We start from the raw sequence: 26859 nt of genomic DNA, 5'->3' as shown, positions 1-26859 counted from the left end.
CATTCTTCCCTCAGGGCCTGTGTCCATAGAAATGGAGGCAAGATTTAAAGACTCGATTCAAAGGCTGTGTGAATGTGGACACTGGCGTGATGTCGAGGCGCACCGGAAGTTACGTCTTCTGGCCTTCAAATTCGGCCTTTGGAGGATGCAGCCTATGAATTTGTGACTTTGTATTCGCCTTTGCTTGCTCCTCTTTTGCCATACTGTAAGCAGAAGTGCAAGTCAAAGTGTTTGGTCTTTTTTTTTTTGTACAGCCCTTAATCACAAACAAATCTCAAAGGGAGGACTTCATTCAAAAGCCCACAGAGTTGTTAACTAACTGACGTAGGTAAATAAACCGTGTTTCATATGAATTCATGACTCTCTTTATTTGTACACAAAACACCAAAACATTTGTGTATCAGAAATAAAAACATACCACATCGATTGTCGTCCAGATTTATTGCTTGTTTTTGCAAAAATACATAATATAGATAGTCTTGAATAAAGGAATTGCATATTAAATTCCAGTGGTACAAATGTGGGGGTGTGAAAAAAATTTCATTCAAACGATGGTCATTTGTTTCCACTCAATATTGCGACCGGTGGGCTGAAATAGGTTTGTATGACCAGGTCTACACACTCCATACCAGAGGTTGGCACTGAGGTAAGGCCCTTAAACACTACTTGCGAACCGTGATCAAACTCCAAGAGAACGAGACGAAGACGCTCCTTGTGGGTGTGGGGAAGTGTTTGATAACATTTGGTTAGGTTGCAGCAATTGCATAAAAAAATACAGATTCAACCCCTTTACTTAATAACTAAAAGCAGAATAAAAATAAATACTGGCCACAAGTAGCCCACATGTGCTTTATCAGATCCAAATTGTTGTACACCAGATGTTTCTGGGTTTTAGTGTGGCACAAGATGCCACAAATCGTCCCTGTTGTCGAAAAAGTCTCTTCAACAAGGCCATGGAAGAGGAATACTGTAGCTTGCTTCTCGGAATCTGTTGCATCGTGTTTGTCAATCAGTCTTTTGTATCCAAGTGGAGACAAGGGCCCCTTGCTTTTCCCCTTCTTCTTTTAATGGTACAAGTAGGTTTGGCAGAAAGGAGATCTCTCTCTGTCTCTCCATTTTCTGATCTGCTTCATCGTCATAAAGGTTGCAAATAAGCAAAGGCCTCCGAGATCTTCCAATCCGGACAAGAAACACAGACTAGTGTGTAACTGGTACGGTGCAGCCATCAACCCGAGCAGCGTTTCTCCCACCAACCACTTTATGAGCGCCTTGCACAAATGTTGTGCATGAGCTATTTAATAAAGCACCATAGAGGGGAGACGGGGGTGATTCGTTCATGCCAGGGGAAACCAGATTCTGTGCAGTGTGAGTACTTTTGCCACTTTGTTCGTGTTTGTACTTGATTTACACTGGATATTGAAAGTAACGCAGTTGGCTTTCCTGCGATTGGCTGGCAACCGGTTCAGGGTGTCCCCCGCTTACTGCCCGGAGACGGCTGGGATAGGCTCCAGCGGCCCCCACGACCCCTGGTGAGGATCAAGCGCTTCGGAAAATGGATGGATGGATGGAGTCGGCTTTCACCACATAGGGGCAGTGCCGAGCCTGCTTCACACTTCCAAGAGTTGAGCCGCCGAGCAACTTGATGTATGTAAGCAGAGATAGCATGTTCACCTTTGGGGATGTGAAAGATGTCCGCGCCTTATTTTCTTAAATATTAGAAGAAGTGACGTTTGAGTGATCCAGTTCAAAGTGGATATGGTGGTGAGTGGGAGGTTGCCTCAAACAGGTGCTGCTTAAAAATACTCCTGTCAGTACTGTACTGTAGAACTGACGTTACGCTGGTCACTCTTCACCCCACATGTCGGGGAAAAAAAATTGATGCCCTTGACTTTCCTGCCATTTTCACAAGGATGCGGTATTATTGATACTCTGCCACAATTCGTTTATATTCCATGTACCGGTATATTTATAGAACAAGTTAACAATTGATCTGAATGCAACCCCTTTAAAAAAATAAAAATTGCTACTTTATTAGGAGACAACATGACTACGAAGTCCATCCACAGTCATGGGTTCATGAAATAAAATTGCACGCATGTACCAATCTTGCCCAACACCTTCATGACGTATGCAAGAACAAAACTACGGTAAGTATAAAGCAATGTTGAGAATTGGGAAATATTGACGTAAAATGTTCAGAAAATGGGTGGATGGATGGGTTTTGTGTCATATATACTTATACTTTTTAGTTATGATTTGACTGAATGGGCCATTAATTGCAGTACACTGCACTGCAAATATATCAGTGCTGAAAGTTTGGGGACAGTATTTAAAAACCGAATGTCGGTCTTACATCAACACCAGTGGTTAATAGCCTGTGTCGTTAACACTGATATGTTGTTGAAATGGGGTGTCACCTGTATTCAACCATGATTGGCGTTTCAAAGTGAAAGCACGCGCTTATGTAATGATTGAAGTTGACTGGTTGTAGTCAGTCACTGATGGTGTAGTGGTACACGTGTAGGCAGCATGGGCTCAGTTCCCACTCAGTGACGGTGTGAAAGTAGATGTGAGTGAGTGTTCAATTGTCTCTATATGTGCCCTGCCAGTGACTGGCAACCAGTTTAGGGTCTAGTCTGCCTTCCGCCTGAAGTTACCTGGTTTAGGCTCCGGCAATTCCCTGCGACCCTGTTCAGGATAGGCGGTGATCGTTGAGACCATTTTTTTGCAGCATCCTTTCAGCAGGCAAAACTCTCGCATGATTGTATTTGATGATTTTTTTGGGGGGGGGTCATAATTTAGTTTCCAATTGACTTTTCTATTTCATATTGTTGAACACAGATTGATCATTAGCTGTATTTTTTTTTTCAACACAACGTCCCGACTTTATTGGAATTGCGCTGACCGGTACAAGTGAGAATGCACACACAAAAAAGACACCCAATTGTTTAACTTTTTTTTAATCATTGAAGTTAAGTTGTTTTGTGCCAGATTTCAATCCACAAACTACACATATTTGAATTTGGCTTATACATACAAAGACCTCTGGGTACTTGGTGTTACATGTTTAATCTGTTTTACTGCGATGTGTGTTGTATAACTTGGCAACTCATCGAAAAAAGGTGCCAATTGAAAGATGATGGAGCACATTGACTTGGCCTCTTTTGACAAACGAATAGTTTTACCATACAGTCAAATAAAATCATTGCTCTCCCACATAAACATGGGTCAAATAATAATTTAAATAGCTGGGCAGATACTCTCATTGTAAGACGCGGAGTTGAGGAAAATATTCTTCAGCTCACAATAACGAGGTAATCTATTCTGAATGCTGATGCAGTCTGTGTCACTCTGGTACATACACACGGTATCTTCATGCTTACAAAAGATGAACTCATTTGGCTTCAAACGGCACATCAGGCGCGTGGATGGAGTTGCTGCGGAAAACCTTTTTTTTTTTTTTTTTTGGTACTTTACATAAGAAATTGACCGCTACATACCCACAGGCGAAGCAGTGATCGTTGTCAGTCAGCTCGCAATTTCCATTTTCTGCTTTCTTGTCTCCCACGGAATACACCCAAAAATCCTCCACAGGCACATGCTGAACACAATGTGCACAAACACTGATGATATGCTCTCTATTGCCATTCTCTGTTTGCCTTACAAAGCCTCTTCCGATGCAGCGAACGGCAACAAAGGCACAGTGAAAACATCACACTTCACAGTGTTCAACACCACAGCCGAAACGCGGCTTTTCCAGAATACCAAAGCTGAAATGCAACTTGGAATAGTCTATTTTCAAACAGACTTACAGGAACACAGAGCACGGCTCAGACCACAACCGTGTCAGTCATTGCATTTACTCGAAAACATCGACGCGTGAGCCGCATTTGTCCTAGCGCGGGTTCATTCCCAGATGTCAAATGCAGCAGAAAGAACAGGTCAACCAACTGGTAACAGACAATCTGGAATCTAGCATGAATCGTCAGTATTGTACAGGTGTCACAATTAATCGATCATCAAATCCATTGACAACGATTTGGGATCATTGTTTGGATCCATTGTTTCACTCTTTCGTGCACCCTGTAACCTGATAACATGGTAAGATGTCCACTGTCATAACTGCTGTCCCTGAAAGGGTATACTGAGATCTGTCCAAATCCCCTGATTTCAGTCACCCAACCGCAAATATTCTAAGAGTTCTGTATTCCTTCATGAAAGCAGACTGACTGACTCATCAGATGTTCCAAATTTCTGTTGCGGTTTAGTCAGGTCGAATTGTCTATTCCAACTCAGCATTCTGGCAAATCGTGTCACGTTGGTCGTGAGTTAAATTTGGGCAATGGCCATTCAGATGCAATTCTGCTGATAGGTGCCAATTCCCAGGATAAGCGATGGAGTGCTGAACACATTTCCGTAAATCGTGTAGTCTCATCGTCCTTTTTTCTGTGATTGGAAAAAATCCATGCGCCTGTAGTCCACGCTGACCCCACTGATACTGAGATTGTTGTTTTTCTCGAGTTGAAGCCATGGTCCAACCTTACCAAACACTGATTGACTAAAATGTTCTCAACATTAAGACTGATTGCTTTTGTGTTGGTTAAGGCAGCATCCGCAAATTAGAACAAGTACTCGGCAAAGTATCGCAGTCTGAATGAAGTGTTGGGTCAAATGTCGACCTGCTGTTTCGGACCATTTTGGCAAGGGGAAAATGTGAGTGGGTGGATACAATGACAGCAATATTCAAATTAGAAGTAATGTTGCTTCAGAAACAAAAACACCAAAATATGTGATTTCAGAAGTGATGTGAGAGCAAGCGTAGGTGGTCGTTAAGTATTCTTTTTTTTTTTTTTTTTTTTAACCCTGGAGAACCCACGGGGTCAAATGTTGCCCCTATAAATTCTGCTACTCAAATGATACCCTTAAATCCCAAAGGGCCATATTTGGCCCGAATCCTAAATTAGGATTAAAGCATTGAATATTTGAAAAAAACATATATTTTGGTGTTCAGTGAACATATAGCAGTCATTTCATGTATAATTCATTATTTTCCAAAGAAGATAAAGGTTCTTGGGTTCTCCAGGGTTAAATGGTGACACACTTGGACATTCTAAATTGAATATAGACTTGTTCAGTGCATTTGGAAGCATCCCGCCCTCCCCCACTTTAGCACAGAAACTTCCTACTGAGCCATTTCCATCATTCGTTGTCTTTCGTCTTCTCACTCGTCTGCAGCCAGACAAAAGCTCACACAGACACCGCAAGAAGAGGAGCTGCTGCTAGGTCACACGAGGCTTCTGAGTCCCCTTTCACATCTCTTTGAGCTCTGGTCCAAACTGCGGTGGAGGACGACCCTCTCGCGATAGCGCCAATGGTGACCTGCGGCAAGAAAAGTGATATTTTGGCCCTTCCCGATTTGTTCCATTGGCAGTTGCCCGGAAACGTGCTTACCCGAGGTGACGACAAACTCCTCACGACAAAATGTGCACAAAGAGAATGGCCAGACCGATGTTGAGCAAGATGACCATGCAGATCATGATGGTGTTGGGGCTCTTGAGAAGGAAAGAACATGTGAGTCCAGGGACGTTGGTAGAACAGTTCCAAAATGCTTCTCTGCAAAACAAGTGACAGCTCCGTGATGTGCTTCCACGCTCGATAATGAGCGGCAAATTAGTTTCCGGTTCACTGCCCGCTTCCCTCAAAACAGTCGGGTAAGTGACCAGATTGAGAATCTCGAGCACTTTGACTGCCAAACAAACAGGTAAACAGAGTGAAAGGGATCATCCCCGAAAACAATGATTGGCCTCAATGAGCTTTGCTTTGTCACTTTACGTCGGCTTGAGAAGCTACAAGGGCAAGATTAGCTGTTACTCTTTTCCTAAAGATGCCATCCAAAGAGTGTACAGGAAACAAAGGAGGGCATTTGTGTCGCTACAAAAGAAGGGAGTTTGTTGTTACTCAGCACAAAAGTCATGTCGCAGACATTTCAGAAGAGACGAGTTTGAGTCACAAATGCCATACAGTCATTGTTTGAATGGAACATCATTTGTTGCTCACCTTTGACTACACACATATACATTCAAATGGATCCGCCGGACCTCAGAATGCAGCGGACGCTATATATACATATAAAAAAAATCCTCATCTCACCCCTCGGGTGTTGTCCGTCCCTCATTCAGCTTGGGTCTTCTACCAGAGGCCAGGAAGCTTGAGGGTTCTGCGCAGTATCCTTGCTGTTCCCAGCACTGCACATTTCTAGACTGAGATGTCCGATATTGTTCCCGGGATCTGTTGCAACTACTCATCTAGTTTGGGGGTCACTGCCCCAAGTGCTCCGACCACCACAGGCACGACTGTCACGTTTACCTTCCAGGCTCTCTCCAGCTCCTCTCTGAGCCCTTGGTATTTCTCGAGTTTCTCATGTTCCTTCTTCCTGATGTTTCCATCACTTGGGACCGCTACATCCACTACAACGGCTTTCCTCTGCCCTTTATCTATGATCACGATATCTGGTTGGTTCGCCATTACCATCTTGTCAGTCTGGATCTGGAAGTCCCACAGGATCTTCGCTCTGTCATTTTCCACCACCTTCGGAGGTGTTTCCCATTTTGACCTTTGAAACACTTTAACCCCCCCCCCCATCCGCCCCACCCTCCATCTTGCTGCTGTCGACAGCAAATTTCCCCAGTGTGGGACGAATAAAGGTAATCTCATCTTATCGTAAAGTTCTTTTTAGAGTTTAGTCATTTTTCTGTCTGTTACTATTCCCTGTTGTGAGAAAAGTGGGAAGTTGAATGGAAACTAATATGCCGATCACTGGCTCGAAGGGGCTGTACGGCATGGACCTGGTGCATGTTGTCCAATCACTGTTTGATTTTCCTTCATGTGCTCTAAAATGGAAAAAAAATCACTGAAGCCCTGTTTAACAGGAAAGTAGTAATCAGTGTGAAGAAGTATATTACAGTGATGGAACATGACTGAAAAACTCAAGACAAACGTTGTCAGGAGGGACTAGGGTTAGCCATGTCGTATGTGACATTGGCCTTCAAAAAGGCCGAACGAGAGATTGCAATCAGCTCGAGGATAATTGATTTCACCACCAAAATGATGCAAATCACAAAAGCCAAAGGCTGTGAAACAGGTCTAAATCCATCAACTATGTGAGCACGGACTGTCTTACCTCCTGCTCCAAAGGCTCTGCAGTCACATCAATACTTGAATTCAACATCGGCGCCTTCAGTCGGGCTTCTGCTTTAGGATCCGCTTTCACGGCAGGTTTGACACTGTTGCTTTTGGCTTCCACAGGCTTGGCTGGTGTCTTCGGTTCCTGGTTGGCCGCAGGCTTTGGGGCTGGAGCGGGGCTCGGTTGTCGTTTCGGTGGCAGTTTGGCTTCCGCCTTGACGGAAGGCCCGCTCGCCTCCCGCGACTGCTCTCGATCGTGGACTGTCGGAACTCTTTCGAGCTTGAGGTCATTGGCTTTCGAATTTGGAGTGGCAGCTGGCACTTTGGGGCTGGGCCGTAGCTTTTCCTCGTCCTCCCGGGCGAGGAAGCTGTTTCTTGCAGATTGGGGTGCGGATGCGGTGTCTGGAGCATTCACCTCTGCATCAAACTTCCGCAAGGGTTTGATCTCCAAATCAGACCCCTGCTCGTTCTTGGTGCTGTGGCGGCTTGGGGTTCGAGCGAGGCTGCGACTGCTGGTGCCCTCAAGTCCAGTGGGAACAGGAAGAGGGAGTGAAGGTGTGGTGGGCCTGCTGTTGGGTTTACTGCTACCTTTACAAGCTTTTTTGTCATTTGAGCTGTCAGGACCCGGGAGTTTGGGGTCCTCCTTGATGAAGATGCCTGGACTGGGGGAGGGGGTGCGGGCTGGGGAGGAGCCAGGCATGAGGCGGTCTATTTCATACACTATCGGGCTTTCAGGCGGCGGAGGAGCTGGCTCCTCCTCGGCCAACAGTGGCTCATGCATGACGATATCTGTGTTCTCACTTCCCTCCCCGACTTCCGGCATCACTCTCTTCTTCAGATACTCCGGACCTGTGCAGGAGCAGTTGGATGAAGGTGTTTCGAATAGTTTAAAATCGCAGCTCACCATAAAGCCTCTTTACACACACACACACACACACAGACACACAAACACACACACACACACACACACACACACACTCACACACACACACACACAGGGAAAAATTCTACAAAAAAGAGGCTTCAATCTGTTTGTGCCCAGGTTCAGTTTGCTGTCAAACCAAACTTCAAACTAAGAACATTACATGCTGTGTACGTCATTAAAACAATGCCGTCAACATGCCACTGAATCGCATCTATGTGTGGCAGTGCTACGTGTTTTAAGCAACAGATGTTTGAGCACAGAAACATGTAGACAGGTGATTTATATATTTATATAGATTAGATTTTTAAATGATTGAAAAACGACTAATAGTGCTGTTGCCAACTGAGTCTAGCTCTGGTGACTGTCAGTTATTGTGAAGTTGCTATGTGATGTATAAACACAAACGGTGTAAATAATTGCTGCTTGTTAGATGCTAACACTGATTACAAAAATAAAAGGACACTGCTACTTTTGCATGGATGTACTTGTATGCATTTCCATACAGTCAGTGAAAGTGATTTGATCTCTCAGTTCAAATAAGCTGTTCCTTCTTTTAGACATTCAAATGTGATGACCTCGGCAGCGAGCCTCACCAGAGGATCTGCCATGTCAAGCTGCAGCACAGAGACATGCTGCGAAAGTACAGAGAAGTTCAATTTTCAGCTGCAAATGACACATGAACTCCTATTTGGGCTCACATTTGCATTCCTTTTGCAATTTATTGATGTGGTCACAAAGTGAGATAGAAAGGGAAAATGTCAAGCAGGTTCAGGGTTCCAAGCTAAGCTTTCATTCAAGGGTTAGGGTTTCAAGCTTTGAAGTAGGGTGATGGTTTGTAGCTCATTGACTAGACGCCGTTTTTCAAAGCAGAGTTTTCCTCCTTGCCAATCGCTTCAGAGCATTTTGAGTGATCTTTCATCAAGACCCCCAGAATATTGTGTTCTGTGACAATATAAGCACCAAGCCTACCAAACGAAAGAGTAGACTCTACTTTCACCAGAAAAAAAAAACAATTTGCTTCTAGATTTTTCTCTTCCTTGTATTTTTTGTCATTTCTTTTGTTAAATGTTCTGTAAAGCGCTTTGTTTCAGCTCTCTTGGAAGCTCAATATCAATAAAGATGTATTGTAGTTAGTATTCAGCAGTGTTTCACCAAAACACGTGACTCATTTAAAAAAAAAAGTGTCACACAGAACAATGACTTTGACGGCAATCTTTTTTACTTTTGCGGAAAACTAGAACACAAAACTGTAAGCCAACAAAAACAAAGGAAAGCGACTGACCGACGTTGACTTTTACATGCCGCTTGCCATTTACGGTACTCCATGTCTGCATCAACTTTTCACACTCTTTCGAGCCCGTATCTTGTGTTGTGTTGTGTTATTTTGTTATTTTGACTTCAAGATGGCGCCGCGAGAGTGGCTGCCTTTCCAGCAGCTCCTATATTTTGTTCTTTCTCCTCCTTCCTTTCATAACTTTGCTGATGTGAATGGGGAATTTCTTCATTGCGAGACTAATAAAGGATTTCTTATCTTATCTTATCCTGTCTGAGTGTGAGCGGCCTAAACTTTGAGTTCCAACATGCTGCCATTTCTTTCCATCATAATTGTCATGACAGGCTGAAATTTACCACTTATTTTTTATTCGACTCGGAAGCTGTAGTGAACACAAATCCAAAGCGATGCGACACCACCATCTACAGGCATCTGTTAATCATTGCGGTCGTTCACAAAACTTGATTTCACAGACATGCTCGGGATGTACTTGGCAATTCTAATTATAGATGGCAGCAAATGCTGGGACTCCAGTTGAAAAATAGAAAAACATCCATGGACGTAATTGCATTTTACAGACAGGATTATGACTTCAAGTCTAAAGTTACCATATTTAATTAGTGTTTCAAGATAGGGGCCACAACATTAAAAGCAGCGTTGGTGCGATGATGCTGTCGACTGACCTGGCTGGTAGAAGGAAGGTGAAAGCTCTTTGGCCACCAGCCTGGCGATGCTGGACTCGCTGTTGGAGGCCTGAGCAGCCTGGTCGGCTCCGTCTGACTTGGCCTTGGCGTGGGTGGACCTGAAGAGGACACATTAAGCACATTTTCACAGTGCAGACTCATCAGAGACATTCACTCTTTATCATTGCTGAGAACTAAGACGGACAAAAAGGAAGGCTCGGAGATGCCACGTAAATGCCGCTTCACACCTGGATCGTGAACATTGGAGGCTCCTGGGGATTTGTTATGATTGACTCAGCTGACAAAATGTAATCACACTCTGAACGGTTCCCCGTGAACAAGAGTGTTCCACCTGTCCACATGCAGTCAGGATATCTTCTTTTGACTCAATATTGAGAACACTGCCACCCTTATCTAGGACCAGAACCCGGTGGCGGGCCATGCCTTTCAGAGACGGGCCTTCACTAAGCAATCCCTTCCGGCAAGAGTGCTTGAATTGCATCAGACATTCTGTCTAGTCAAAATGGGGAGTGGCAAGTCACTCTGAGAAATCAGTAGCCATAGTGCCTGGTGACAAAAATAGTTCAACTCTTTAGCTTCCATGACAACATCCATCCATCCATTCGCTGCACAACTTCTCCTGTTCAGGGTCACAGGTGCTGGAGTCAATCGCAGTTGACTTCTGGCGAAAGGAGGACGACGCCCGGAGCTTGTTGCTCGTCAGTGCAGGGCCCTCACTTTCACGCTATCACTGAGCGAGAACTGAACCCACACTGCCTTCAATGAACAAAGTTAGGCGAACGTCCCACTACATTATCAGTGACAACTCCATATCTCTTCACTGGAGTATAACACACCAACACACAATCATGATCTAATAACATGTCTAAAACACATTGTACTCTCCAGAGATGCTTATTATTTGTAGACAAACTGCAGACGGCTGCTCAGGTCTGGGATGGCTAGGAAAGACCCGGAAATACCCTGACCATTTGGGGAAATGTACTGTATATATTTTCATGAACTTTGTGATGGCCACTCCACTCCTGATCAACAGTCACTACAGGCTAAAATTTCACATAATTCTAGGCTACAGTGTCTTGTTAAGCCCAAAAAGCTGCATGTATCCTGTTGTTGGTGCGGATCGGCATGGGTTTGTATTCCGACCTGTAGCGAAGCACGCCGAGTCCTTTTGGAGGTGTAGCAAGACAACCTCAGAAAGTGGGTCTTGATCCTGTTGTTAGGTCCGTACCAGGATTTGTTTGTGTGTATTCACACCTTCATAAAAGGTCTGGACCAGCATCAGAAATGAATGCTGGTCCGTTTAAAGTTGACCAAAAGAGTGTAGGTGTGAATACACCTTAGGTCACGGCAGAAGATACACACCTGGTCTCCATGATGTATTTCATTCATAAATATGTGAATAGTTGACATCAAACGCTCGGAATCATTTTACTGTGTTTTTTAAAAGAACCCCCCCCCCCCTCCCAGCCACATCAATGGGGCACCACATGAACAATCAATGTTGGGGATGCTCCCCACACCTGTTTCATGGCGCAGACGTGCTTTGGCGAGGTTGAAACTCTTGTCCAACCAATCAGAGTGCTGAAGCTTGAGGCAAATTAGAAAAAAAAAAAAAACTGTCCCACCGCTAACGTAGTTACATAGTTGAAGTTACATAGGGCAGCATTCAAAAAGGCCTGGGCCAATTGGATTGATATGGCAACACGGCGAGGCTGAAATCTGATAAATAAATAAATACATCCATACATCTAACCTACACATACTGGAAGCAGTGTCGCCAAGAGAAATGCGACCAAACGAAGAGAACACACAACAGGGTATAAATGAATGCCATTTCATGGAACAAATGTCAGCACTGGGGTTGTCAATGCAGGTCAGCACTTGTGGCAGTGTTTAAGCCAAAAGAGAAGGCCTTTCGAGTCATATGATTCCTTGGGAGGCAATTGTCCACTAAATTGGACATCATGTCCATCTTGCTACTTTTGAACAACAATTCATACTGGTTGTTGTTTTGGAACATAGATATTCCCTTCCCTGCGCTGGGCTGCGAAATTGAGGACTTTGGTTTGCATTTACTGTAAAACAGCCGGCGCGTGGGTGACAGTGCATTGGATGACACATTCATCCCCTGTCGTGACAATTTCGTAGCTTTGACATCCAGAATCCAACACAGAGAAGAAAAACGCTTGGAACAAATGTCCACTGTAATGTGATTCAGTGTTTTTGCACTGCAATGAACAATATTAATACTTTACAGCAGGTGTCACCAACTGCAAGTTTTTGATGTTTGCCCTTCTCCAACACACCTGCAGAGCTTGCTGATGAGCTGGTCATTTGAATCAAGCGTGTTGGCGTTACAGTGCATCATATTGTTGATTAACATATAAATAAATAAATAAATAAATGACAAAAATGTGTTTTTCACAGGAGTGACGATATCATTATGGATGTATATGTACATCTGATACAGTGATGACTTACAGTAAAATACACGTAATACCTAGAAAACATGAAACCGTTGATTTCGCGACACTATTATTAGGCCACACTTCTTGGCCTTCTTCCCTTGACCGTGTAGGAAATAAGAATGTTACTGGCATTTTCGCTTGTCTCTTTTTTGGAATAGTTGCTTAGAGGGGTCTGAAAAGCCTCGAAATGTTGCGACATTTGCAACACTGTAGACACAAGTTGTAGTAACTCTTGCTCACTGCCTTGCTTGTACTTGTGTGCACATAAAATAAAAACACTACTTTAACAATAAAGGCACCGCATATTGTATGTATTACATTGACTTCATTGTTGACTGTGGCCCCCACAAGTAAAGTTGTTCGACAAATATAATAGTAAATATAATGGGCTATTAATCAATAAACCATTTTTTATGGGTCACAGTGAATTCTATTAATTTTTCCTATATCAATTAAAAAAATAAAAAGCAGTGACTGTATTGCATAAAACTGAATGATGATTTATATTTTCATGTACTTGTACTTCAGTCAAAAGTGTCCACATTTCTTGTTACTGAAACAGGTTTCACAGTGGCTGGGGATCACATCCACTTTCATGTTTCACAGCTCGCCACGCTCAATGCAGAATTTTATTGGCCGCCTTCTATCAACTGTATCTAGTTCGTGATGTCCTCCAACAGAAGATTGTGTTTAGTAACAGACCAAATGACAGCCAGTGGTCTGTGCTGGTGCCTTGCCAGTTTGATGGCGGCCAAGAAAGGGTGGCGACAGATGGCCTCCTCCCGCGTAGCCTTCAACCTCCCAATCGTTCCGGGCCTACATTCAGCAATGACAAAGTAAGGCCAAAGACAAATGAGAAAAGTCCCAAAGATTACAGTCTGGGAACAACGCTCCCATTCTCACGGATCCAATTCAACATTCTAGATTGTTCTTATCATTGCGTTACTAGTTTGCCGCCTAACAACTGGAGGATTACAATTGACTTTAGCTGTGCTTCTTGTTTACAACTTCAAATTCCCGCGGCTTACTTTCTACCTGTGCAAAAGGCATCTGAGTTCCACTCCCACCTCATTCACATTCACCAAAGAGAACCCAGTCACCATCAAAGCCTTCTCGCCGGCTGATGTATCGCAACACACAGACCAACGAAGCAACACACATAGTGGAGTGGTCACAGTGTGAGCACACACGGTTGTGAGGCATTGTCAAGAAAAACACATTTCTTAAATAGCCTGTCAAGCTGTCAAAATGCTGGCGGGCCTGTGTTGCTACATGTAAACAACTAGCTCCTCCAGGAATTAAACAGCAAATAGAAGGGATTCTAAATTTCATTGACATTCACATTTGAACCTTATACATTTTATAATGTGCCTTACTAAGAAGCTTTTTTCTTTTTTGGTCCCAGAGGAAAATTAAGGTGTGAGACTAAGACAGAGTAGATAATGTATACAGCAATGTAGTGGTGATATTTGAGTTTGTTGCGCAACTATCAAAATTGAATGTTTCAACTTAAGCAACAAATCACACACATGAAGCAGGTCAAAGACTGCACTGCTCACTTATTAAAAGATCAACTGAGCCTCAAGTGGACCCCAAATGAACTCTTTAATCCTGTTTTAAGGCCAACAAAAAGCGACAGCATATTGTCACATTATAAATTTGTTGGATTGGAAAAAAAAAACAAGACTTGTCTTGCTGTAAACACAAAGAGGGATCAGTCCACTATTTGACAGTTTGTGTCACCCATGGTTCTTGAACGTTCTCAATATGCTCTACCATGTGTTTCATCTGTTTTTAAAGGGTGTTTAAAGACCTTGTTTAAAAAGCACTGTAAATGCTCTAAAAACTTGTTGAGGGAGTATATAAATGAGTTATTTCTATATTTCACATTTTGTGAGGGTGGTTTGGAATGTAGCCCTTGCTGAACTATAATACAATAATATAGCATACCAGAATGTGCTATAACTATACTCCCATTTCAGTACCTATATTATATGTATTGTACCGTACCATACTGCTATATATCATACTACATTCCGTACCGGTACTGCGATGCAGTTGACTGCTCAATATTATATCTGGCCGCAGAAGTCGACACTATTAATTCAGACTGTGCTATGCTATACCATATTAGACAGTACTTGCATATTATGCAAATGTCATGGGCGATCTGTATTTTGACCTGCTGCCTGTTGATGGTGAGGTATTCTGTCATTGTGGTATGTGCCACTGGATCTGTGTGAAGGGTCCTGTTTAACTGTGTACAGAGTGTTTGCGGGCAGAGCCAATGTGAAAGAGTGACTTAGTTTCTATAAAAAGATGACGACACGCTCCAGAACAGACTTGGGCAAAGTAAGGCCCGGGGGCCAATTCGGCCTGCCCGCAGTCTCTGACTGGCCCTCACTGACCATGCAGTCCAAGTAAACTGTGAAACATGCGGTGCTTTTATTTTGAAAGGTGTGCTTCTATTTTATTTGCACACCAGTGGAAAGCTACAGTAGAAGCGAGGGAGCAAGAAAGAGCTTTGACTTGTCTGCAGCATTGCCAACTTAGTGACATATCTGCTATATTTAGTGATATTTATGACTCCTCTATCAAAAAAAAAAAAAAAAGAAACGAACAAAAATGACAACAGTGGTCGTTATGTTAACATCGTTCTTATTTCCTGCACAGTGTAATGAAGAGGTCCAAGAGAATGCCCTGATAATACTGTACGCAAATCTAGTTATACTATGCATATTAGGTGTATCACGAGTCGTCACTGTATCATTATAAATCGCTGTCAATAGTACCATCATATTTTCGACTTGTCGATCTATGTGACAAGGAACGGCTAATATGAGTTGTTAGTTGGCACACAAAATAGTTGTAATTTTTAGGGTGTGATAATATGATTGAATAACTGCTTAGCATGCTGTTTAAATTATGTATGCTCCAATCATAACAATACCTTCTATATCTACACATGTAGCAAATTATTGCTTTTTCTAAAATCATTAAAAAATAATACAGTAATTCCTCGTTTATCGCAGTTAACGTTGACCAAAACCACACGCGACAAACGAAAATCCGCGAAGTAGCGAACCCCCCTCCCCCATATTGGTACATGTACATAAATATTTATAAGGCCAAATTTAATGGTATACATGCATGGAGAAGTAAATTTTGAAGTAATTAACATGACAATGCTGTATACGAATAGATTTAAACATGAATAAATTAGATTAGTTTATGAATAACAAAATACAGTAAAACATTTTTTTTTTAATTCCGCAAAAAGTCTGCAAGTGAGTCACATAGAGCAACATATACAGTACTGTACTACATGTACAGGTATATGATGATTTTTTTACATTTTTTTTTTAAATGAATATGTTTGAAAAAATCCGCGAAGCACTGAAGCCGCGATAAATGAACCGCGAAATAGCGAGGGATCATTGTATACTCAAAGTTGAGGTTCGGATGTTAGCTTGCCACTCGGCAAGTGTTCCAGTTTCTCATGTGGCCCTTTTACAAAATGAATTGCCCTCTCCTGCGTGTGAACCTAACTAAATGTGGTTGCATCTAGGGTTAATTTAACTGTCATTATTCCACAGTTGCTTTGAGTTTGCTTACCATGTCTCTAATTACCCCGCGTCAACATTCTCAATTCAAATTCCCCAAAATAGACATTCTTTTGACAATTTCAAATCAGCTCACACGGGCTAATGGTCGACCAGCATAAATTGCAGCGATCAGCAGTACACCATGAGCCAGGCTGCACAAGTAAGGCTGTGTGGGGTATGTTTATACTCGACTCATTTGTCACCTGAGCACTTGCTTATGAGGTGTGTCATATTTATATCCCTAGAACCATTTGACACCACAACTGACGCAAGATGGCCATACTTCTGCGACCTGTAATTGTTAGCAACGGACAAAGCTTGCAGCGCGTGATGAAATGAGATGGTGTTGTGCGCCTACGGTAAACGCCAGTTGAATTTCCCACCAGGACACGAAGACGCTTTAGTTGTGTGCTAAAAAAGAAAGGGCAACTCCGGTTGAGCTTAAGAGAACAGTTTGGGTGTGTATCTGCGACGACGCAGCAAAATAGCGGCAGTGTGGAGGATAATCAGCTGTTGCATTCCCCTCTGATTGTGATACAGCAAGAGTGTGCCTGTCCTTATTTAGTCAGGGTTCCTCCGTAACAACAGGGCCCCCGAGTGTGCGTCATTTACACCCCGTCCTGACATACAAGACCCCTCCAGACGTGCCGTCTGCCAGCACATACGACAGAACAATGTCCGCGCATCGTCTGACCATTAGGGACGCTGTAGCGCAGCTGGGAAGGACAAGTCTGGCTCTCCACGCACAGAGCATGTTGGACATGTATTTTTAACTCGTCTCCACTGACACCAGATTAGAGGAAAGAATGGAAACCTGGAACACATGTGTCATGACCACACCCCGCCCCCCATGCCCTTTTATAGAACAACATATTTCGATGCTAAAGAGTTTGTAGGTTCACACAATCGAGAAAATAGTGAACGATTCTGAGGTATACTTGCAAATCACCTTTCCCTATTGAAATGAATGATCATGACTTTAAGGAGGAAACAAAATAGCACTCCTTTATCCATCCATCCATCCATTTTCTAATTCGCTTATCCCCAAAAGGTCCACGGGCGTGCTGGAGCCTATCCCGGCTGTCTTCGGGCACTAGGCGGGGTACACCCTGAACTGGTCGCTAGCCAATCGCAGGGCACACAGAGACGAACGACCATTCACACTCGCAGTCACACGTTAGGAAAACCCACGCAAGCATGGGGAGAACATGCAAACTCCACACAGGAAGGCCGGAACCGTAATTGAAACTTACACCGCTGCACCGTGAGGCAGATTGGTAAAAACGGGCGGGTCTTGTAGTTATCACGCAAATCTATGGGTTACGTGTAACTCTTAGAACCAATGACCAACGGCCAAGACGGGTATCTGCGCTTACATTCTTCCTAATAAACGAAGTGTGGCAGACAAAAGATGAGACCTGATAATAAGTCAGGCTTGTTTTGTCAGCAAATGGCCATGGCAATAAATGGCAGGAAATTCTGTTTTCGAGAGGACTGATAAGTTCATCTGGCTGAGACGAATTCAAAGAACTATAAATTCTGCTATATGTATCCAAACAGGAAATTTGCTGAGTGTAGTGGCCCTACAAATGTAAATGATTAGAATAAAAGTGAATTCAAAACATTGAAGTTTATGTATTTATCAATCATACAGTGAAAATAAGTGTGAAGGTGAATATTTGATTTGCAACTCGATTTACTGTGTATCCCAACTTACACCGTATGGGGTTTTGAGACGCCACATACAATACATGCATATCGATATTTCATTTTTTTAACCCCTCCCAAAAAAACATTTTGTGATGGTCTAGGAATAAGCATGTCCCAAGAGCTAGCTTCTGCAGCCGAGGATCGGACCGCCAGGGTCCCCGCCTTTGGCTGCCGCCCAGCTCGCATTGCACCCGACCCCTTTGACCCCTCCCACGGGTGGTGAGACCATGAGAAGGGGGGCCCACGTTGCCTCTTCGGGCTGAGCCCGGCCGGGCCCCATGGGTGTAGGCCCGGCCACCAGGCGCTCGCCAACGAGCCCCACCTCCAGGCCTGGCTCCAGAGGGGGGCCCCAGTGACCCGCGTCCGGGCAAGGGAAACTGAGGACCATCGATTTTATTTTTCATAAGGGGCTTTGTGAGCCGTGCTTTGTCTGGTCCCTCACCTAGGACCTGTTTGTCATGGGTGACCCTGCCAGGGGCATAAAGCCCCAGACAACTTAGCTCCTAGGATCATTGGGACACACAAACCCCTCCACCACGGTAAGGTGACGGCTCACGGAGAGGATCACACTCCTCAGCCTCCCTGGTAAGGTCTATTCAGGGGTGCTGGAGAGGAGGGTCCGTCAGGAAGTCGAGCCTCAGATTGAGGAGGAGCAGTGTGGTTTTCGTCCCGGCCGTGGAACAGTGGACCAGCTCTACACCCTTAGCAGGGTTCTCGAAGGTATGTGGGAATTCGCCCAACCAGTCTACATGTGTTTTGTGGACTTGGAGAAGGCGTTTGACCGTGTCCCTCGGGGAGTTCTGTGGGGGGTGCTTCGTGGGTATGGAGTACCGAACCCCCTGATACGGGCTGTTCGGTCACTATACCACTGATGTCAGAGTTTGGTCCGCATTGCCGGCAGTAAGTCGGAATCGTTTCCAGTGAGGGTAGGACTCCGCCAAGGCTGCCCCTTGTCACCGATTCTGTTCATAACCTTCATGGACAGAATCTCTAGACGCAGCCGAAGCGTTGAGGGGGTCCGTTTTGGTGGCCTCAGTATTGCATCCCTGCTTTTTGCAGATGATGTGGTGCTGTTGGCTCCTTCAAACAGGGCTCTCCAACTCTCACTGGAGCGTTTCGCAGCCGAGTGTGAAGCGGTTGGGATGAAAATCAGCACCTCCAAATCTGAAACCATGGTCCTCAGTCGGAAAAGGGTGGAGTGCCCCCTCCGGGTCGGGGGGGGGGGGGGGGGGGAGATCTTGCCCCAAGTGGAGGAGTTTAAGTATCTTGGGGTCTTGTTCACGAGTGAGGCCAGGAGGGAGCGAGAGATCGACAGGCGGATCGGTGCAGCATCTGCTGTGATGCGGACGTTGTATCGGTCTGTCGTGGTGAAGAAGGAGCTGAGCCAAAGGGCGAAGCTCTCAATTTACCGGTCGATCTACGTTCCAACCCTCATCTATGCTCACGAGCTATGGGTTGTGACCGAAAGAACGAGATCCCGGATACAAGCGGCCGAAATGAGTTTTCTCCGTAGGGTGTCCGGGCTCTCCCTTAGAGATAAGGTGAGAAGCTCAGTCATCCGGGAGGGGCTCAGAGTCGAGCCGCTTCTCCTCCACATCGAGAGGAGCCAGATGAGGTGGCTTGGGCATCTGATTCGGATGCCTCCTGAGCGCCTCCCCGGTGAGGTGTTCCGGGCATGTCCCACCGGGAGGAGACCCCGAGGAAGACCCAGGACACGCTGGAGAGACTATGTCACCCAGCTGGCCTGGGAACGCCTCGGGATCCCCCGGGGAGAGCTGGAAGAAGTAGCTAGGGAGAGGGAAGTCTGGGCTTCCCTGTTAAAGCTGTTGCCCCCGCGACCCGGCCCCGGATAAGCGGTAGAAGATGGATGGATGGATGGAAGGAATAAGCAGGTTAATACAAAGAGAGGAAGTAGGAGGGAAGAAAGCAGAGAGTGGGGCTATTTTAAGAGGCTGCCTCGCCCCGTTCACTCAGTGTACCTGGCGCCCACGTACATCGCGGAGGTGCATTTTTGTGACAGCGACTGCACGCTTGGCTATTTCACCCACAGCTACATATGAAATTATAAATATGGTTAAGTATTGTTATAAAACACGAAATACTGTATCTATCCCGGCGCCAACAGTCAACTGCCATTCTCTGACCCGAGGCCAGGAAAGTGAAGTTTGTAAATAAAGGTGCTAATGTGTGGGCGTAATGTTGGTGACATTATGCAGCATTTGGTTGGCTCTGCTAGTCTGACGACAACAGGGTGTTTGGAGTTGCACGTGGAACCAAACTGAGCACTGGCAGCAACACCATAACCAAAACAGCACTGGCACCAGTTCAGGAGTGAAAGAGGTTCACGTGTTAAGTCCGCAGTGTCCAGACGTTGGAAGTGGCTTCTAAAAGCAACAATCCACTGTACACTCTTCCATAACTCTTGTGTAGTGCTTATACTTGAAGGGAAATATTTGGAGTTCCCTGTGCCGGGACGGTAGTCTGCAGTCTGTCAGTGGAAGTCGTGCTGCTGTAAACAACAGCATCATTTCAGGTGCAGAAGATAAGAACACCTTGTACGGTCACCGATGGACTACGGACAATAAGAATGTGCTTTTAAGAAGAAACATGAAATCGTTTGTTGAAATCCCACTTTTTTTTCTCCACGCAAACTTCAAGTAGTCCTTCCGGACATAACTTGGCATGACTAACAAATTGTCCCTTCACCTCTTCACAAAGGCTGATGTCGTCCCAAAAGGAGCTCTGCCTCCGATTGAAAAACACTATCTTTTGGTGAACAACATGCACTCTACATGTTTCCGATATGTATCATGACGATTGATGGGTTCGCCTCATGTGTTTAAACATCCTGTAGGGTTGCTAATGAGAGATGAGAGACCACCAAAACTTCAAGTACAAGTATGCAGGCACTATTCGGTGGAAGGACAGTCTTCATAAGAAAAAATAAATCAGCACCACTTTGGAAAATATTTTTGGACTCTTTCTGTAAAGCCTTAATATGCCAACAGTCCTGGCTCGTAGCAAACTAATCCTTGCTGTAAATTGGAGTGGTTAATTTCCACTGTTTAAGATCTTTGTATGTCAGAAAGGAGGAGCAATGTTTTGGCCTAGTGGAAATTAGTCTGCATCATAAGTAATACGAGGTATGTCAGAAATGTTCCGTGGCTGGAGTCATAAAAGGTACTGTATATTTCAAATCCAAACTACAGGTTTTCCCCTTGGAAGTCATCTTCCTGGAGTCTAACATGCTTTCACAGCCTTCTCAGCCGCAACCTCAGTCACACCGGGATCTTCCTTCACTCCCTCATCAGGGATTTTGTCTCCGTATTTGAAACGGGTCTCCTTACAAATTGCTCTGGCACAGTGTTTTTTTTTCCCCCCCCCTGGCCAGGAAGCGTCGGATGTTCGGGGCATTGTGAGCAGGCACGTTGTCCTGGTGAAGCACCGGTTGTTCCACTACCGCAATTGCCTCAAAGAAAACGCTGCAGCCTTTTGGCTTTGAAATGTGTCTTGTCTGACACCAATCCCGGAACCTTTCCGACACACCTTTTATGTTTTTGTTCTACTCAGTGGCTATTAAAATCAACATAGGTGTACATTACAGCTTGATCATTGGTATTTTTAAGACTTCAGCATCCTTTCGCTTCCGGTTCATGTTTTCTCCATCAAATGGTCTGGAAGCCATAGCTTTTGAGGGGTTTGTTTTATACCTTGAAGCGGCAATCTCCGCCTTCTGCTTGCCAATGGCGGCGGCCCGCTGAGCGCCCTCCACGGCCCGCTCCACCTTCTGCTTGATCTTGGTTCCTTTCAGTTGGATCATTCTCTTCCTCACGGCCTTCACCAGCATGTTGTTCATGTACTTGCCCTCTTCTCTGCCTCCCTCAGCGAAAGTGGTGCAACCATAGCCGTGTCTTTGGTTGTTCAGCCACTCGCCTTCATACTTGAGGCCACTAGACCTTTCGCTTATTCCATATCCTGAGCGCTTGTCGTTCTTCCATTCGCCCATGTAGACCTCGGTGGTGGTGGCGTCGATGTCTGCCTCGACGGGGGGGAAGTCTTCCGCGCCAGCCAGGCTCTCGTCCCCCATGCTGATGGTGGAGTTAGTGTCGCTGATGTTGGAGCTCAAAGCTGATTCCGTCCTCAGGAAACTGATCTTGCTCTTCTGGCTGGACAGCGAAGTGCTCGAGTCGGATTTCTTCAACTTGCCCAGCAGAGCGCTCCTGCGAAACAGACCTTTCTTCTTGGGTTTCACTGCCTCTAGGTCCACCTGGAGAGTGAGGGCGAAGCCTCCCCGCGATGGTCCCAGTTGGGCAGGGCTGGCAACAGGAGTCTCTTCTCCGGACACACTCGTGGTGGTGATGATGGGGATGTCTTGCTGCAGCATGGTGCCATTGCTGTGCTCGCTGCGTAAGGAGGTCAGGGAAGTCCGGAGAGGAGAACGGACGACAGCTGCCATGCCGTAGGGGACGCTTTGACGGACCCCATAGCCGTGACGCATGCCGCCCGTGAACTGACCCTGGAAAGTGCCTGAAAACATAGGATTCAAACTGTTCATTATAAATTGCAGGAAACAATTAGTTGCTTGAGATTACATCCGAGCTCCAACAAACAAACAAAGCCCTCATTAACCGGATGGGAGTAAAAGTTAGAATGCTTCTGCTTCGATTCTGGTTTGTGACCTTTGTTTATGGTGTTTGCGTGTTGGTTTTATGCCGGTGCGGGCTTTCTCTGTTGAGGTCTGTTGTCTCTCACAACCCAAGACAGATTGTATGTTTGGTTTACAGGAGTCCCGAGATGTGGATCCACTCCCCAGGTGGGCACCATGTCATAGGTAGGCTTAAATGTCACAAATACCGTTACCCTTCGCAAAAAGTAGTTCATTCAAGTATACCACATGTCAACTATTTGTTGCACTGAATTGGAGGACTGCATTTGAAGTGAACTTTTTAAATATCGGAAGTATAATATAGACAACATTTTGGAAGGGGTAATATAAGCCCCGCGATAAAGGTAGGATTGCTGTACCTTGCACTTGAATTTGAACTGTTAGCTATTGATTTTCTAACATGTTTGCTGATCAGAAGGGGCTCAGTAAATACTGTAGGGCTAACCCGGGTTGGCCTACTTTGATCGCCTCTTGTGCTTCTGGTAGCAACTGCTGGAAATGAATTAGCTGCCGCGAGTGATGACTTCTCTTTCTAAGCAGCAAATTGGTCTGCTCGAACAATCCTTAATTAAACTTCTAGCCCATTGGAAGTGTCTCATCTGACAATATTGACTTGGTTGTATTTTTTTCAAGCTGTCTGAGCCATATTTCGACATATTTCTACGTTATGATAATGTAGAAATATGTCGGCTCATTTCTGTTGACAACCCATGAGAAGTCAACTGGCTGTTAGCTCTTATGCTAAAATGGACATGGGTGGATTATCGTGATAGCAAGGCAGCCGGGAGGCCAGCAGGGTACGCAGGGGAGGGGGGGGAGGAAGAGTGAGGGGTGTTGTGCTATTATTACATGCACACATTTGGTGCCCTCTATCCCCAACACCCACAGCTGATGAGTCAGCTGTGGACGGAGGGAAAAAACTTCTGTTTGATTGGTTTCTGTTATTTCCCACAGACACGGACTGTCTAAGTGCAAATCTTGTCATGGAAATGAGAACTTCCTGAATGTAATCGCGAAATGATACAATAGTTATCAGGCAGAATACAAATGAGGGAACCTTGTCCATCCATCCATTCATTGATTGTCACAACCGTTTATCCTCCATAGCCACGGTCATTGGCAAATAACCTTGTGTCGTAGAAAATTTCAATGCCATACTTATTTTGTTTTGACATTACCAGGTTACACAAGAGGACCCACTCAAAGGAATTACAGACCCTTGAAATATGACATTAGACTGGGTCGTATGAAGGCATGACAATTGTGTCATTGTGCTTACTTCGCACGTGTCATATGAATACAGTACATCCATTCATTCTTGGGAAGTCTTTTTCAGGTTAACAAGGAGATTCCATCTGACTACACCTTCGACTGGCCGCCATGCTACAGTCATCCATTAGTGAAACTACAGATATGTTCAATGTTGCTAATTTGGCTTGTATACTGAATCATTACTTATATGAAAAACAGCTTTGTGATGAAACAAAAAGTCAATGACTTTTATGGATTTTCTGGTGGCCCACAAGGGAAGATCCAAGCTTTTACTGATCCTCAGCGGAATCACATCTGAACATTCACAATTTAAACTAAGAAAACTGTACTAAGATGTGCCCGACTGGGAGCAGAAAGTGGGACAGCAACAACTGTGTCATAAATGATGTCATAAATGATTTTTGTTTTATTGTTTACTATCTTTCACAGTTTTTCACATCTAGAAAAGCTCTATCGTTAGCCATTTTTAGCTTACTATGGCAAAAACAATGTTGTGTTTACCTTTTCTGTTTTTAATAAATGTGTTTTGTTATGTCTTGAATTTGTAAAAAAAAAAAAATCACATTTTTATTTTTCACTAACGAAGGGTTCGGTGAATGTGCATATGAACTGGTTGGGTTCAGTACCTCTGACAAGGTTAAGAACCACTGATCTAGATTATTTTGCTGCAAGAGAACCGCTGGAACGTTGCGATCAGTCTGCCCCTCTTACCTCCATCAGCGTAGGTTTCAGTTCCGTAGCCGTCCTGGAGCCCATTGCTCCACGTTCCCTCGTATTTGGCCCCACTGCCGACACTGATGCGGATGCCATACCTTCCCTTGAAGCCATGTGTCCATTCCCCTCTGTAAATCCAGTGACCTTTGGTTTCGACTCCCAGACCGTGACGCTTGCCCTGTGACCAGTAGCCTTCGTAGGTGTTCCCGCTGGGCCAGGTGTAGACACCCACCACCTCAAAGCCGTAATTCCAGGATCCCGAGAACTCGCCCTGGCCTTTGGGGCCGGTGCAGATGCCGTGGCCGTGCGCCTTGCCGCCCTCCCAGCCGCCGCAGTATGCGCCGCCGTCATCGAACTCAAAGCGACCTCCGCTCATGTCGCCCCGCACGCACGCCGAAGAGGGACGCTTTGGAGCCTGTAGCCTGGCTGAAGATTAAAACCCCCTTCGGACTCACTCCGTCTTTTGCTGACATTAAAACTGATTGGCGATATTCTGGGCGGTCAACTCGAGTGGGCCTCCTCTTCGTCTTTCTGGATTTATCCGCGTGTCCATGAAGATTCGGAAAGAAAGTTCTTCTCCACTTCAACTGTTTTCAATTTAGAGCTGATCCAGAATTGTACTGGCCGAATTTTGTGGTTCTTTCCCGACAAGCTGGAGGTCTTTCATGGCTTTCCAGTTGGCCACGGAGAAAAGCCCCTGTCCCCCTGTCCCTGCCACCCAGCGGTGTGTCTCCTGACTCGCCTTGCTAGAGGAAACATTTGAGCACACCTAACAAGGCGACGTGGACGCACGCGCACCCACACGCACGCACACACCATTCCAAAAATACAACCCAATCCTTAGCAGCGCTGCCTGCAAGGAGCCATGCCAGAGTCTTCCTCTTTGGGGCGGAGACGCATGACTTTGTCGACTCCACTTTGAGAACACTTCTTTCCACACCGCATGATAAACGTAAAAAGCATTCAATTGCATTTTTGGCGTTTGATGAAATGGAGTGGGAGGGGTGGGGAGGAACGGGGCCTTTCAAAAAGGTCTGCCATTGAATATCAAAACAAGACGACTCCAGGAAAGTATGTTCGTTCAAAACAGGCAGCGCCAACATTTTCACGCAAGTACAAAATAACACTGAAATGATACGCCTAAAAGAGAAAACCTACAGGGCTTCAAATCAGGATTAGGCTTTCATGGTAGGGCTACTGTTTTAAAGTAGGATTTCAAAGAGGGGTTAGGGTTTCAAACGATGGTTTTAAAAGCAGTGTTAGTGTTTCAAAGTGGAGTTTTAACTAGGATTGCAATTTTAAAGTAGGGCAAGAGTGTGAAAACTGGGTTTCAAAGTAAGATTAGGGTTTCAACGAGGGTGAGGGATTTTAAAGTCCAGGTTCGTTTTTCAAAGTAAGACTTCAAAGTAGAGTGAGAGTGTCAAAGTAGGGAATTAAAGTGGGATTAGGGCTTGAAAGTGGAGATTCAAAGTAGAACAAAGGTTTCAAAATAGGGTTTTACGGGGTTACCGTTTCAAAGTAGGGATTTACAAGTGGGGTATGAACTCGGGGTGAGGATTTTAGGGTTTGAAGTCACCATTTTTAAATAGGGTAACATCTCAAAGTATTGCTAGGATTTCAAATTAGGGTTTCAAAGTGGGGTTGGGATTTCGAAATTAGGGTTAGGGTTTACAATTTGTGTTTGAAATTCTTGTCCAGTTTTTTTTTTTTTAGCAGGGTCTCTGTCATGTTCCGCGTGTGTGTGTGCGTGCGTGTGTGTGTGTGTGTGTATGTGTGTGTGCATGTGTGTGTGTGTTTTGGTTTAGCACCAGCTGGAGTGGAGGGTGTTTCCCTCCCGCAGGCACACAGTTTCCAATCAAGCCTTAGCATGCATTTCAGGACTGCCAAGATACCTTGTCTTTTGTTAGATTTTTGATTTGTTTGCTGGTCATGCTCAAGTCTTGTTTGCTTGAACTTGTCATAGTTGTTCTTGCTCTCTTAGTTTCCTCCTTTTGCAAGTATCGTCATAGTTTAGTCATTTCATCTTGCTTTTGTTTGTCATGTGAACAATTTGTGACTTTTCTCATTTTGTTTAGATTCTGGGTGTTACCATGACCTTTCCTTTTGCAGCCTCTTTTTGTTCATGCCTTGTTTTTTCTCGCTCCTTGGGATCACTGATTTTTAGTTCGTTGGGTTTGTGTTTTTCACCCTCAACATTTCTGTTATTCGCATTTTGTCTGTGTATGCATTTTGGGGATCCAAAACATTGTTTGGGTCGTTGTAGAACCTGACAGTTTCAAACGAGAATTATGGTTTCAAAGTATGATGTCATAATAGGGTTCAAATTTCAAAGTAGGT

The 26859-nt window shown here is 44.8% G+C and overlaps 1 protein-coding gene and 1 long non-coding RNA gene across 3 annotated transcripts; one reads left to right on the top strand and one right to left on the bottom strand.

Annotated features, from left to right (window-relative positions):
- Positions 1-1128: 1128 nt before the first annotated feature.
- On the top strand, positions 1129-24264 carry LOC127596103 (uncharacterized). The gene is made up of 3 exons (XR_007961390.1): positions 1129-1648; positions 22655-22701; positions 23873-24264. It is a non-coding gene; the product is annotated as an uncharacterized LOC127596103 (long non-coding RNA).
- jph2 (junctophilin 2) lies at positions 2945-25470 on the bottom strand. 2 transcript variants are annotated; one of them, XM_052058001.1, is made up of 6 exons: positions 24520-25470; positions 21581-22397; positions 10064-10182; positions 7181-8031; positions 5452-5613; positions 2945-5379 (listed from the first exon to the last, which is right to left on the bottom strand). In XM_052058001.1, exons 1-6 carry the CDS (start codon positions 24896-24898, stop codon positions 5248-5250), a joined length of 2460 nt encoding a protein of 819 aa, XP_051913961.1. In that variant the 5' UTR covers positions 24899-25470; the 3' UTR covers positions 2945-5247. The 2 variants fall into 2 exon arrangements, with proteins under 2 accessions (XP_051913961.1, XP_051913962.1); XM_052058002.1 differs by having other exon boundaries at positions 5235-5379; positions 5452-5552; positions 24520-25468.
- Between the last annotated feature and the right edge of the window lie 1389 nt (positions 25471-26859).

This window comes from Hippocampus zosterae, chromosome 2 (genome assembly GCF_025434085.1).
Source record: "Hippocampus zosterae strain Florida chromosome 2, ASM2543408v3, whole genome shotgun sequence".
In the NCBI taxonomy this organism is placed as follows: Eukaryota; Metazoa; Chordata; class Actinopteri; order Syngnathiformes; family Syngnathidae; genus Hippocampus; species Hippocampus zosterae.
This window is presented reverse-complemented; position numbering and strand designations above follow the sequence as displayed.

What these genes read in the sequence shown, in the direction of transcription:
- jph2 (XM_052058001.1), bottom strand. Translation starts at nt 24,898, where the DNA reads ATGAGCGGAGGTCGCTTTGAGTTCGATGACGGCGGCGCATACTGCGGC. An exon ending in CAGAGCCTTTGGAGCAGGAG is followed by an intron (nt 5,614 to 7,180) that starts GTAAGACAGTCC and finishes CTTGTTTTGCAG; the next exon opens with AGAAGCATTTTGGAACTGTT. An exon ending in GGAGTTTGTCGTCACCTCGG is followed by an intron (nt 5,380 to 5,451) that starts GTAAGCACGTTT and finishes TTCTTGCCGCAG; the next exon opens with GTCACCATTGGCGCTATCGC.